Source organism: Apteryx mantelli, chromosome 13 (assembly GCF_036417845.1).
Source record: "Apteryx mantelli isolate bAptMan1 chromosome 13, bAptMan1.hap1, whole genome shotgun sequence".
Classification (NCBI taxonomy): domain Eukaryota; kingdom Metazoa; phylum Chordata; class Aves; order Apterygiformes; family Apterygidae; genus Apteryx; species Apteryx mantelli.
The window spans coordinates 24,487,356-24,499,554 of NC_089990.1; the positions used below are offsets into that span (position 1 = coordinate 24,487,356).

General features: G+C 49.6%; 1 protein-coding gene across 3 annotated transcripts in view; it reads right to left on the reverse strand.

Annotated features, from left to right (window-relative positions):
* Positions 1–4,556, reverse strand: part of LOC106489865 (BTB/POZ domain-containing protein KCTD12-like) — a 59,015-nt gene extending 54,459 nt beyond the window's left edge. For all 3 annotated transcript variants that reach the window (XM_067304397.1, XM_067304398.1, XM_067304399.1), the window contains exons 1-2: positions 4,545–4,556; positions 1,200–2,106 (exon numbers count right to left, since the gene is read on the reverse strand). In XM_067304397.1, coding sequence (XP_067160498.1) covers positions 1,200–2,082 — 883 coding nt within the window. In that variant the 5' untranslated portion in view covers positions 2,083–2,106; positions 4,545–4,556. The remainder of the gene's footprint in view (positions 1–1,199; positions 2,107–4,544) is intronic.
* Positions 4,557–12,199: the final 7,643 nt, after the last annotated feature.

The window sequence follows — 12,199 nt, forward strand, 5'->3', positions numbered from 1 at the left end:
CACTACCTCCTTTTCACCTCAGCACATGAACACAGAGGCAAGTCTTTTTTGTTCCTTTATTACACATTGCCAGGCGTGGTAAAGCAGCAGCCAGCCCCAGGCCCACAGGCAGACCGTGGAGAGCTGTGATTAGAGAGACCTTAGCAAGAGATTGCCAAAGTGGCAAAGATTTTCATTTTCAGTAAAAACTTCCTTTAACCTATGAAGTCAGAGCTGTGGCTGGACCCAAATGCCACTCACTGGAGCAGTCAAACCCCATCCCTCTGAAGCCCACATCACTGTCATACTCTGAAGGAAAGATGAAGGTACTTTTTTGACAGACCTTGAACTAGTTTGAGAGATGTACAAGCATTTCACACCCTATAGCATGTAAAGTCTTTTCCCTCCCTGCCCACCCCACCTCCCTCCAAATACATATGAACAGAGTATGTGTCTCAGCCCCTGTCCAGCCCACCCCCCACCCCCTCCCCCAAAACCCCAAGGCATCCCAGAGCAGCAGCAATGCTTTGAATCAGAACTGCAAACACAGGGTGCATCTTTGTCTAACGTTCCCAAATACTGACAGTCTAAATGCTAAGCTGCTTACATGGGCTAATGGCAATATATCTGTGCTGCAAGGCTTCATCTTACCCCATCCCCCCCCCCCACCCCATCCCAACTCTCCTCTCTGCTTCCCACCTTTCTCCATATCCTTAAACCAGCATTTCCTCACTTGAACTCCTTGGCACATCAAATACAGTGCATACAGCAAGTTCCCCAGGTAGCTGCACGAAATAGCGCTCGTGGGAGTTGGAGTTCAGTGTAACACAGACAAGTTTATCTGGCTGCGCGAATCCCAGACCCATTCCCAGTTTGGTGTATCCCCCACACCCTCTCCCTCCCACCCAAACATAGATACAACAGTGTCCAAGTCCACAGATCCAGGGAGGGTTGGGAGCTACAGTTGGCTACTGCAGAAGTCGGAGAGAGGGAAGAAGGTTGATGTTCAGCAATGGCTACAAGGAAGAGCCCAATAGGTTCAACTTGGAAGATGGAGGGGGAAAAAAAAAAAAAAAAAGAACAAACTCAAAAGGATGCAAAGGGGGGAAACTTGGGGTTCAGGGGTCTGGTGTCTACTGTCTAAAGGCAACAGCCAGCACAGGAGAGGAAAGGGAGAGTTGGTGTTCGGTGTTTTTTTTTTTTTTTTTGGTGTCACTCACGATAGAAAACATATTCGGTGTAAGAGGTCCAGATCTTGTCATCTGTCTGGTCATGGGCGAAGGCACAAGTGCCTGTGGAGTTGCAAGCCACCATGTGGAAGCCAGCATCAGCCAGTTTGTCAAAGGCTTGCTCCAGGAAGGTGAACTTGAGGTAGTACCTGGAGGTGTACCTCTCCGGGGGCCTGTCTGGGTCCCTGCTCTCATTCAAGGTATCCCCAAAGACTTCCTTGGCCAGTGATGTCTTGCCACAAACCATGATCCGTGCCACCCTGCGGAACTTGGCATCTGTCTGGCTGTCCCTGCCCAGGGTGTAGGAGCCCCGGTAGCCGATGGTGATGAAACCTGACCTGCGGATTTCGGTGCCAGCAGCACCCACGCTGGCAGTGACTGAGCCCCCAGGGGCACCAGCTACAGCACTAGTGACTGTGACACTGGCAGAAGCTAGATTGCGAGTGGCATCAGCATTGGGCGACAGCTCCTCCGGGTCACTTTGGCATGGATCGTCTCCAATAGAGTTCTGTTTGCTGAGTTTGGGGGCCAGCATCTTCACAAGCTCTGGCAACATGAAGTACTCGGCTTCTCGCTGCAGACGGCTCCTCTCTGGGAAGTGGTCGGGCAGCACTAGCTGCTGGTCCCTCATATAATCCAAGATGTAACGGAAGAGGAAGCCATCCCGATCCACGAAGAACCGTCCCTTGCTGTCACGGGCCAAGGAACGGATATTCTTCTGTGTGAACATTTCCCAGAGCAGTGAGCCAGGCACACTGACCAGTGTAGGATGGCGAGTGATGTAGACTTGTCCACCCACATTGAGTTCAATGATCTCAGGGAAAGGGAAGTCCTCGTTGGGTTTGGCACAGCTTGCACTGTCTGCCAGAGCCATAGTGATCTACCACTTCCTTCCAACCTGGAAAAAAAAAAAAAGAAAAAAAAGAAAAAAAAGCAGCAATGTGCTGATGTTAAGCCTGCCAGAGAATGCAACCCATCATCCTACCAATCCCAAGTCCTTTCCGTAAGCAAGCACTGCAGGATCAGGCCCATGCCTTTCTGCTCTCTCTCTGGGAATCTGGCAGGCAGCTCTCTTCCCTCGTAATCCCTGGTTGCTGAAGGTGCAGCTAGAGTAAACAGCATTATCTAAAGCAGCCTGCACTTCCCCACTACAAGAAGGGAAAAATATTGCCTGCCAGAGGTGGTTCTTTGGACACGACACCTCCTCCATCTGCAGTCCTCGTCACAGCCTGCTCCAAGGGCTGGGGGTTCACCACGTTTGCCAATGAAGGACAGATGATGCTGTATTGCTGTTAATAACAGGAAACTAAGGACTGTCATACCTTGGGTCTGACCAGTGACCTGCCTAACCCAACATCCTGCTGGTCAGGATCAGCCGGCCCTGAAGGCTGAGTATGCCAAGGGAGAACTGCATTACTGTACAGTCTTTCTGCTGCGCCAGTGAGCAGGAGGGGAGTTTAGAGCCCACACAGGGAGCACCCACGGGTTTGCCAGAAAAGGAACACTAGATATAGCCATGAAGGACAGAGTGACAGTATTTCTGGCACTCCTACTCCAACCTTGCTCCTGGAAGGTACCCAATAGAGATTCAGGGCCAAGCTGAGACTGGGTGAAAGATGACAGAATATCTCCGAGGGTCTGGGGCCAAGTCAAATAGCGATATAGCCTTGGGCCAGATGCCATGTATTTATACATTTTCCAAAGCCAAGCCAATTGACTCAGACATCTCTTGATACCACCAAACAACACTTATATAAACCTGGCTCAGCAGACAGACTGATGATCCATCCTGGCCAAGCCATGCTCTGTGCAAGTATTTGTTTGGGAGACCACAGGGAGTAGGGGTTTCCCTGCTACACCCCTAACTATCTGGCAGGGTTGGCCTGGAGCTCTGCCCTGTATAATGTTAGTGCAGCCCCGAGGCTGCTCTTAAGTAGAACTAGCTGCTTGTACTCCCCATGGACTGGTCCTGTACCAAGAAGTAACAGAAGCCTAGCACTGTGCTTATCTCCAGCCACACTGTTTCATAGGAGCAGCATAAAAGGATCCTAATGCAAGATGCGTAGAAATGAAAGAGTGAAGACAAAAATCCCACTCTGTGGGCACCCTTGGGTGAGGTGAGTCAAGTTTGCAGTTCATGACCACTTGACTACTCCTAGCTCTTAGGAAGGGGGTTTTTAGAGAGAATCCCTTTTGAACAAGTAGCAAGTCAGCCACTGGGCTCACCCCCAGTAACAGGAGCTAAGCTCTTTGCCTGCTTTGACACGCAAGCCGCTGCAAAGGAAGAGAGTGCAAAGATTGCAAAGAAGATCAGTGAGGTCCACCTAACTTCCAGCTTCCCAAATCTGCTTCCTCTGTGGCTTTTAGTCCCAGGTGCCTTTCTTCAGCAATATGCACACACTGTTGTTTCTCTTTGCCCTGGGGAGGCTGAGCAGTTACAGAAGCCCAAGCAGGACTCTGCCTATGCCTTGAGCTCTTTTGGCAAGAGCCGGCAGCCAAGCACCACTTACAACCCTTTGCCATGGGTGGCAGTGCCAGAAGTTGAAGGACTGCAGCTGTATTTCCCACAGCAGGGTGGGAGTTTGCCGGGTGGCACAAAGAAAGCCAAGTAACTAGCCGTTTCATGCACAGAGCATATTTGCTTGCAGACTGCAATCCTTCCCCGGATCAAACACAGAGGGAGTGGGACACCAGCGAAGAAAGACTATTTTTATATGGCCCCGACTCAGTGCAGAACCTGGCTCAACATAAGGAAACTACTGTCATGGCTTGAGCCAAAGCTCCTCAAGGAGCTGGAGAGACTACCCTAGCCGTCCTCCAGGGTTGAGAGCTGAGCACTGCTGTTCCCCGTTGTCTACACCAGCTAAGAGACCATCCCTTCCCCACACCCTGCCCCATCCCAGTGGGCTCTGGAGCGTCCTGGGGCAGGGTGAGGATGGAAGAGGGTCTGCGTTTGTCTCACAGCAGCGTTTCCAGCCCGGAGGATCCCAGCCGTGCCCTGATGTCCGGAGCTGCCGATCCACAGCTTCCCCCCTGCCGGGGAGAGAGGACCCCGAGCCACGGGTGGGTGCCAGGGCCGCCGCCGAGGGACCAAGCCCTCCCGCAGGGTGGTGTCAGCCAGCGGCGGGTGTGTGTGTGTGTGTGCGTGTGTGCGTGTGTAGCGGGGAACCGCCGCGTGCCGCCCCCGCCCCGACGGCGGCCGCCGCCCCCGATCCGAGGCGCCGGGCGGGGGCTGCCCCGGCGCCCGGGCGAGCGGCGCAGGGTGCCGCTCCGCTCCGCTCCTCTCCGCTCCGCTCCGCCCCGGCCTCCCCCGGCCGGCAAGCGGCGCCCCGTTACCTCCGCTCCGCTCCGCTCCCCGCTGGGCTGGGCTGGGCTGGGCAGCCCGGCCGTGCCGCGCCGTGCGGTGCCGTGCGGTGCCGGGCCGTGCCGTTCCGCCGCGCCGCTCCGCTCCGCTCTGCCCGCCCGGCGCTGGCCGCACCGTTTTATGGCCGGGAAGGCGGTGAGAGCCTTCCCCCGCCGGCCCGGGCCCGCCTCGCCTCCGCCCTCCCTCCCCGCCTCCCCCCTCTCGCCCGCCCTCCTGCCCGCCGTGTCGGTGCCCCCGCCCGGAGAGCTCCGCGCTGGGGCCAGGCGAGGGCGGGGGATTCCGGCGGGCCCCCCCTGCCCTCCCCGGCAAAGCAGGATTTGGCTCTAATGCCATTAGCGAGCAGGGCGAGAGCATCACTGCACCTCGTCCTGCCACGCAGGGCCCAGCAGGGAGCCGGGAAAGAGGTGGCTTGGGGGCTGCCCTCCTTACGTCCCCCCCAGCCCGAGGCTGGGCACGACAAGGGGAAGGAAGTGAGGGGCTGAGGGAGGTGGCAGCTTTTCCATTACCGTGTCACCGTGCATTCAATACTTTGCACACTCGTGGTGAGATGGAGGGATGTGGGAATAGACGCTGGCCCACTTTCACCTGACTGCAGACGGTAGTGGGTATTTGGCAGGAGGAGCATGGCCAGGCGGCAGCCCCAGCCCAGCTGAACTTGCCCGGCAGTGCTGCACCGTGCAGGGCTTGGTGCTGAGCCGTAACATGTTTCAGTTGTTCTGGCCAGCCAGCTACAGCGCTCACCAGGAATGGCAGCTGTGCACGGCACAGGCACCAGAGGGCTTCAGGGCACTTGGGGAACAAAATGCCTGTTGTACAGCTGGAGAAACCAACCCGCATAGTCCAGCATCACAAATGTGTCTGACCTTCCACCCTGCTGCAATGGGAGCACTGTAGCAGTGTAAGGCACGAGGTGAGAGATGGAAGTGGTCCCCCAAAGCAGCCCACTGCCAGGGTGTCCCCCTTCTCCACAGCCTGGCCTGGCAGTAGCCATCCTCCCGCTGCCTGAGCTCATGCCCCAAATCCCACATCTCCACTGCCGTGGGGAGAGGCATCTCCGCAGTGCTCAGAGGGGTGAGTGCAGCTCTCAGGAGTGTGTGTCAGCTCTCACTTGCCTAGCCCAGGCAGCTGGGGCTGTATTTACTCAGGGCAGGATGCACAAACCTGTCTAGGACTGCACATTCTTGTCCAAAGGTATGCATCTTACTGGAGGCCCTTCTTGCTGTGTCTTCACTGACATTAGCACCCAAGCTGGATATGTCAGGGTCAGCTCGGACACACTTTGAGTTCCAGAAGTGCACTCACTGAAGTGTCTGTGTGGCAATGCATGGCCACAGAGCCACATGGCTAGCCAAGGCTGGATGGAGACAGAGGCAGAAGTATAAATGGCAACAAGATCCCTTTTCTGCTCTGAAGAACTTGCTCTGGGACTGTTGAGAACTTCCACTTTCCTTATTTGGTCCATGTTGCTGTTACTGGGTAATTTTGTTTTCTTGAGTTGTTGGGGCTTGAGTCCAGGTACAAATTACAACTGGTGGGATCTTAAAGAGTTTGGTCTCTTGCGATAACCTATTTTTTAGTGCTGGTAGAGCCAGGCATAAAAAGACATTGCAAAGAAAGATTCCATCTCTTTTGTTTGTTTGTTCAGAAAGTCCAGGCTTCTGTAAAGACAGGAAAGGATAATAATTTCTAGCAATATCATCAATATTTGCCCATGTTTCCTAAAAGTCCTCTGAAGGCAACCCAAAATCTAACCATCTGGGACCGATCAGCTGTCCAGAGCTTATCTATGAGTTTGTTTATTTATGTGTACCTGCCAAATTTTGTAAGGGCAGAATATCTATTTTCTACTCCATCTAAAGATCAGATCCTTTACTGACTTCAGGAACTCAGGTCCAAGGATTTTTTTTTTCTCTTTGGCTTTGTTGTTGCTGTTTTCTTGTATCCCAGCAGCATCATTACAAGACAGATGTGCAATCAGGTCACCAAAAGCACAGTTAGAACCAGGATGTCTCTGTGTGCATGTCTGAATAAACAAGCTGGGATGCTGTTCCCTGGGTTCATCGGTATTTTGAAAAAAATAAATCAGTACACCATATGAACAGTATTGGTCTTGCTATAGCAAGTCAAAGGCTGCTTCCTGCTACCTGATGAATGTCCTGACATGGAAGAACAAACACAACATTTCTATGCAAAGAGCACCCAGTGGAGAGGACATCATTTGCATGAAAATGAGCTCATGGACTGGCTTTTGCATATATCCTGTCAGCCCTGCTTGCTCACTTTCTACAAATGGCAGGGATGTCACTCAGTAGCTCTATTTGCAGGTAAACAGGTGAGAGCAGTCTGAGAAAAATCCCACTTCAGTGGAAGTTTCTTGAATTCAGCAGCTACATCAGAATTCAGGACTGGTCATTATTAGCTGTGTCAATGAGGGTTTCAAAGAATAATTTTTCACGTATTAACGCTTCAAACAGAAAGGTTTGGATTTGTGCCAAGCCTTTCCCATGTGTATATTTTGTGTAACATATTTATAGATGGGGGTAGGTTAAAAATGGGACAAAGTGTTTTGAGATTATAGAAATGAACAGCAAAAAAATGACCCAAACTTAAAAAAAAAGGGGGGGAAGGGGAAATGGGGAATATTTTAAGATGGTAACTCTTTTTTAACCTCAAAGTTGTGTTCTAACTGGGAATGCTAAAACTTTAAAGAAAATGATATCGAAGACTTGGAGAGCTGAATTCCTCCCCACCAGACTGTTGTGTAATTTACCACTGGGTAACAGTAGTTCCATGGGTATTTGACCTAATGAAAATGCTATCTGGGATAGATGGTTGGATGGAAGATTGCTTTGTTCAACAGGCAGCTGAAGCATGCTGTATATAAATGGCTGGTGGGCAAATTTAATTATCAAGAGCCTGTATGATCAGTAGGAGTGGGCTAGGATGAAATCCAGTGTATTTCTGTCTCAATTTTCTGGAGGCCCGATCCAATATGACTGCAGGTTCATTGAATGATTCCCAATGAAGTTTCACCTCTATCAGGCTGCATCTCTCCATCTCCAGAAGATACTGTGACCTCAACCAAATTCAAAATTAATGTCTCAGCACTTCAGACCATCCTTTTGGTCATCCTGACCCATTAGAGACTTGCAGAGAAGCAAAGAACACAGAAGAGCTCTCTGTACCAATTTCTGTGCTTCTCCCTGACCAAATCCTGGTGGCAGTCTCACAAAACCTCACCTGATGCCAGCGTGGTCAGATGTGGAATAAGGAGTCCTGTTAAAAGGGCCTTTGGACCTGTGCAAATGCAAGCAGTGAGATGCAAATAACAGTCAGCCTTCGCTGGGACAGCTGTACTTTGCATTAAAACTCCGTCATGGGCTGTAACTCCATAAGACGCCCTAGTGCTCTATAAAGAGAGGAAAAGTCTATACTCCTGCAGAAAATGGATGGCAACAAACACATACGGCCAGCTGGCAGGTATGTGGCAGCCACAGCTGTGTGTGTAGGGTATCGAGGCCAGGAGGCTTTGGACCGGGGGGAATAGGGGCAGGCGTTGCCAACTCAGCATCCCCAGGACACATGGGCTTGGAACAGTGGGTTTAGGTTGAAGGAGCCCCCACAGCTTGCGTTTTGCTCCTGGCACTGGTGCCACAGGGAACAGCTCAACACGGACAAAGGCTTTGAACCACATGGGAATGCAAAGTTGGAGGGAATAGATCTGGTTGTGGGGACAAGGGATGTGACCACTTAAGACAGGCAGGAGGGGAATTTTTCAGTGGGAGAAGGTATATGCAATTATATTTTTGGACAGTCTTTCCTGCAAATATTGGCAGACAGTCGCAAAGCCATAGATCATCCCTGCGTAAGCCCCTGCATCAAGGCCATGCCTTACTGAGGAAACAGGTAACTCAGTGAGCAAGAAAATTAATGAAGATGAATTTTCTCTCTCTCTCTCTCTCTCTCTCTGTGTGTGTGTGTGTGCGCGTGCGTGCGTGTGTGTGTGTGTATTGTCTAATGCAGGGTGAGTGTATTAGCCTTTGTTTGCTGGGAATACTAAATTAAGTCTCTCCTCTGTCTGGTCCACTATTTTTCCTAACACTGTAAAAAAGTGATCGCTTTGAGATCTTATACTGTTTATCAAACTTAGTTGAAATTGCCCAAGTAGTTCAAAAGATATGGGGGAGGGCAGATGCAGAGGCACACTATCTCTCACACACACATGCATGCGTTCATGCACTGTGATCATACTAATCTTGTTTCCTTAGGAAACAAGCCTAAAAATAACCTGAATTTGGTAATACATTTGGAATGCTACAAAAGCAAGGCTGCCCAAGGGGAATTACTTGGAGACTCCTCATGGAAAATGCTTTGCCCAGCACCCCCTGGCAAGGTGGCATCGCTGCCCAGAGCTGGAGCAGTGAGATGGAGAGACAAGGACCTTACATTGGTGTTGACAGAGTTATCCTGGAGGAGAGGGGCAGGCTGTGCATCATCGTACTGATAGAGCTGGGGTGTGAGCCCAGGACAGGCATGGGGAGTGGAGGAGAGCAGGGAAGATGCCGGTAGATGAAGTCTGAGTACCTTGAGAAGCTGCAGAGAAACTGTGCTTTGGACTAACTACTCAATGCAGGGCTGCAGGCATGTAGCAAACATGTCAAGATGTGTATTTGCCCTGTGGTCAGACCAGCACTGTATCTGTGCCAATACATCCTGAAAGAGAAAGTTCAATCTCTTTACCTCAGCCTCCCTTTGGACTGGAGCTAAAGATGAATAATAGAAGGCACTTTCCTCTCCTGTTGGTGTTCAGATGAATTAGCCTCATTCTGTCCGCAAGAACCTGTCCGCCTTCATCTTAGTAAAAGTTCTGCCCTCTGCAATTCTCACGTCAAACTCTGCTCTCATCTCATGCGACGTAGTGGCAGAGTAACTCTGCTGCCTTCAACAGACTTTCCTGTGTGAGTGAAAAAGCAATTTGGACTGCAGCGCTTCAATCCCCTCATTACTGAAGCTCAAAATGGTGCAAATATTTCAATGAGCTGAAATGGAAAACATCCAGGCCACTGCTGACATATCTTGAAGCAACTTGAAGTATGATCTCCTGCAAAGAGGAAGATGATTGTGACCCTAGAAGCAATGAGGGGGTCTGGAAACTCAGAGGAAGCTGCCAAGAGGTTTTATAAACCAGCCTTTACAAGTTCTTCCAAAAATGAACAAAACAAGAATGTGGGTCCCTCTCTGACTTCTGAAGACTTTATCAACCACAACAGTGGAACGTGATTCATCCAAGTCCCAAGAGAAGGAAGGAATGGGCTTAATTTGTGTTTCTCTGTGTCCACTCTGTTATTTGCTGAGAATGTGGTCTGGTGATTGCAAGGAAGACACTGGCATAGCTTTTTGGCTGCTATTTCTAGCTAATCATGTTTTCTGTGCTTGGCTACAATTCACTTCACCTCGCTATGCCTCAGCCTCCTCATCTGCAGAATGGGGGTACTGCCCATGTCTAGTCTCCATGAACACCAATAATATCCCTATTTTGCTACTCCAAAAGTCTTTGAAAGGTCCTTAAATATATATTTTTAATGGCTGAAAGGACTGTAACCTGAAAGTAAGGCATACATGTTTTCATTCCCTGAATTTTTTCTCAGGTAAAAATCAGAAAAAAAATCAGTTATGCACCCGGCTGTGATGGTGATCTTCTGATACATCACACTGCAGGGATGTTGTCACAGAGAAACAAGTGTTGTTGCACTTACTTGATTAGTTTCTTGTCTAGGGATAACAAAGAGAAATACATGTTAAGGAAAGAATATTAGAGGAAGAATCCCATATTTAATGTACATCAGAAGTGTCCAGCTCATTGCATCAAATTTCACTATTCCATTGTTTTAATTCATTATGGCTAACTGTAGGAATCCTTCTTCCTTAAACAAAGTGGAGCTACTCCTAAAAATGCAGCAGAGGCCTGAAGCGAAAGGCCAGTGGTAAAACTGACCCCTATGGGGCACTGCATTGTTTTTAATATGTTCAGGGTCCAATTGCTCTCTTCCTATCAGTCAGTTCCTCCCCCATACTTCCAGCTCTGTTCTTTTCCCTCTTCCCCATCTGTATTTCTCCTCTTTTCTTCTTCTGTGCAGTGTTTCTCTGAGCTTTCCTCTCACCATTCCCACTGTACATGCTAAATGGGCTTAGCAAAGAAATAGTTAGCACTGACATTAAAATCCCACCATGGGGTTTTCAAATATCGTTGAAAACAGTGGGGGTCAAAGGAGCACTCACCCCTGAGTCACTTCATTCTGTGCAGCCAGCAGGAGGATTCAGTGCCTGTCTGACACCTAGATACCTATAAATCAGGAATAAACCCTGCCACTGGCAGCACTGAGACAGAGCTTTGGCTCTCTTCTCCTTTTTATGTGCAGGATGCCTAGGAAGCTGCACGGCTCTGGTGAGAGGTACAGATCACATGCACATATGAGGTTAAATAGAAGTGATGATCCTTTCATTGCTCTGTCTGTAACACTTCTCTGCTCTCACTGTTAAGGACTTGCTGTGTCTGAATGAGTAGCCCGGAAACTTCAGCCATTGCCAGCTTCTGTAAAAAGTGGTTAATCTGCTTCTGCTTGGTTAGGAGCTCAGGTGGCTTTGCAGCTCTGGGAACAGAAGGCGGTAAGCAGATGCATACATCTGACCCTAGCTGTCACGGTCCCATTTGCCATGCCCATACTAAAGGCAAGATGAGACTTTAAGTTCTCATTTCAATAATTTACTTACACATCTTGTCTTTCCCATTTTTAGCAGCATCTGCCAACTTGCACTACAGTTGTTGTGTCCTTTCTGTGACAGATAGGTTTGGACAAGGAAGGAAAAAGGCTGCACTTAATGGTGAGTTTTAATTGGCTTTTCATCATGAAAGCTCAGATGTCTCTGCAACAAAGTGCAGTTAGAAATCAGTAGCAGATGGGGACCAGGCTGCAAACTCCTCCTAAAATGTGGGAGTTGCTGAGGCTCAAGGCTTTGGTTCAGTGTCATCACTACAGGAGGATTTTCTAGGATTCTTGCTGGCAATGATGAAATTGGTATTATCATCACTGACTCCAGTGATGATGGAAATACTGTACTGGAGATCCGTTTCCATCCTGTTACAATATTTGTTAACAGGAACAAGAACACGCGTAACTACTGATCTCATCTCACCATCTGGTGTCAGGAACTGGATGGCCACTTTGAAAGTATTCATTCCTAAAGAAGAGATGTCTCATGTGGTCTTTTCTTCATGACCTCTTGCATGCTGTCAAATTAAAATCATGATGTAGGAAACCAAACGCCACTGCATTTCAGGCAGGCACTGTTAGAACAAAACCCAATGGGGAAGGACGCTTGATCAGGTTTGAAAGCATTTCATCATGTCTTTAATACTCGGAGGTGGCTGCCCAAGGAAAGGGGGAATTAGGAATGGCCTGGCCATAGCCGAAGCATGTTCTGAAAAGCAGCAGAGCAGTTGTAAGTAAATGGGATGCCTTTTTCCACTGAGTAAATTCTGAAGACCAAATTCTGCCTCTAGCACAAACTGGCAACCCAACCAGTTCAACCTTTTGCTGAACCACCTACCATTTGCCTAATCAGGATG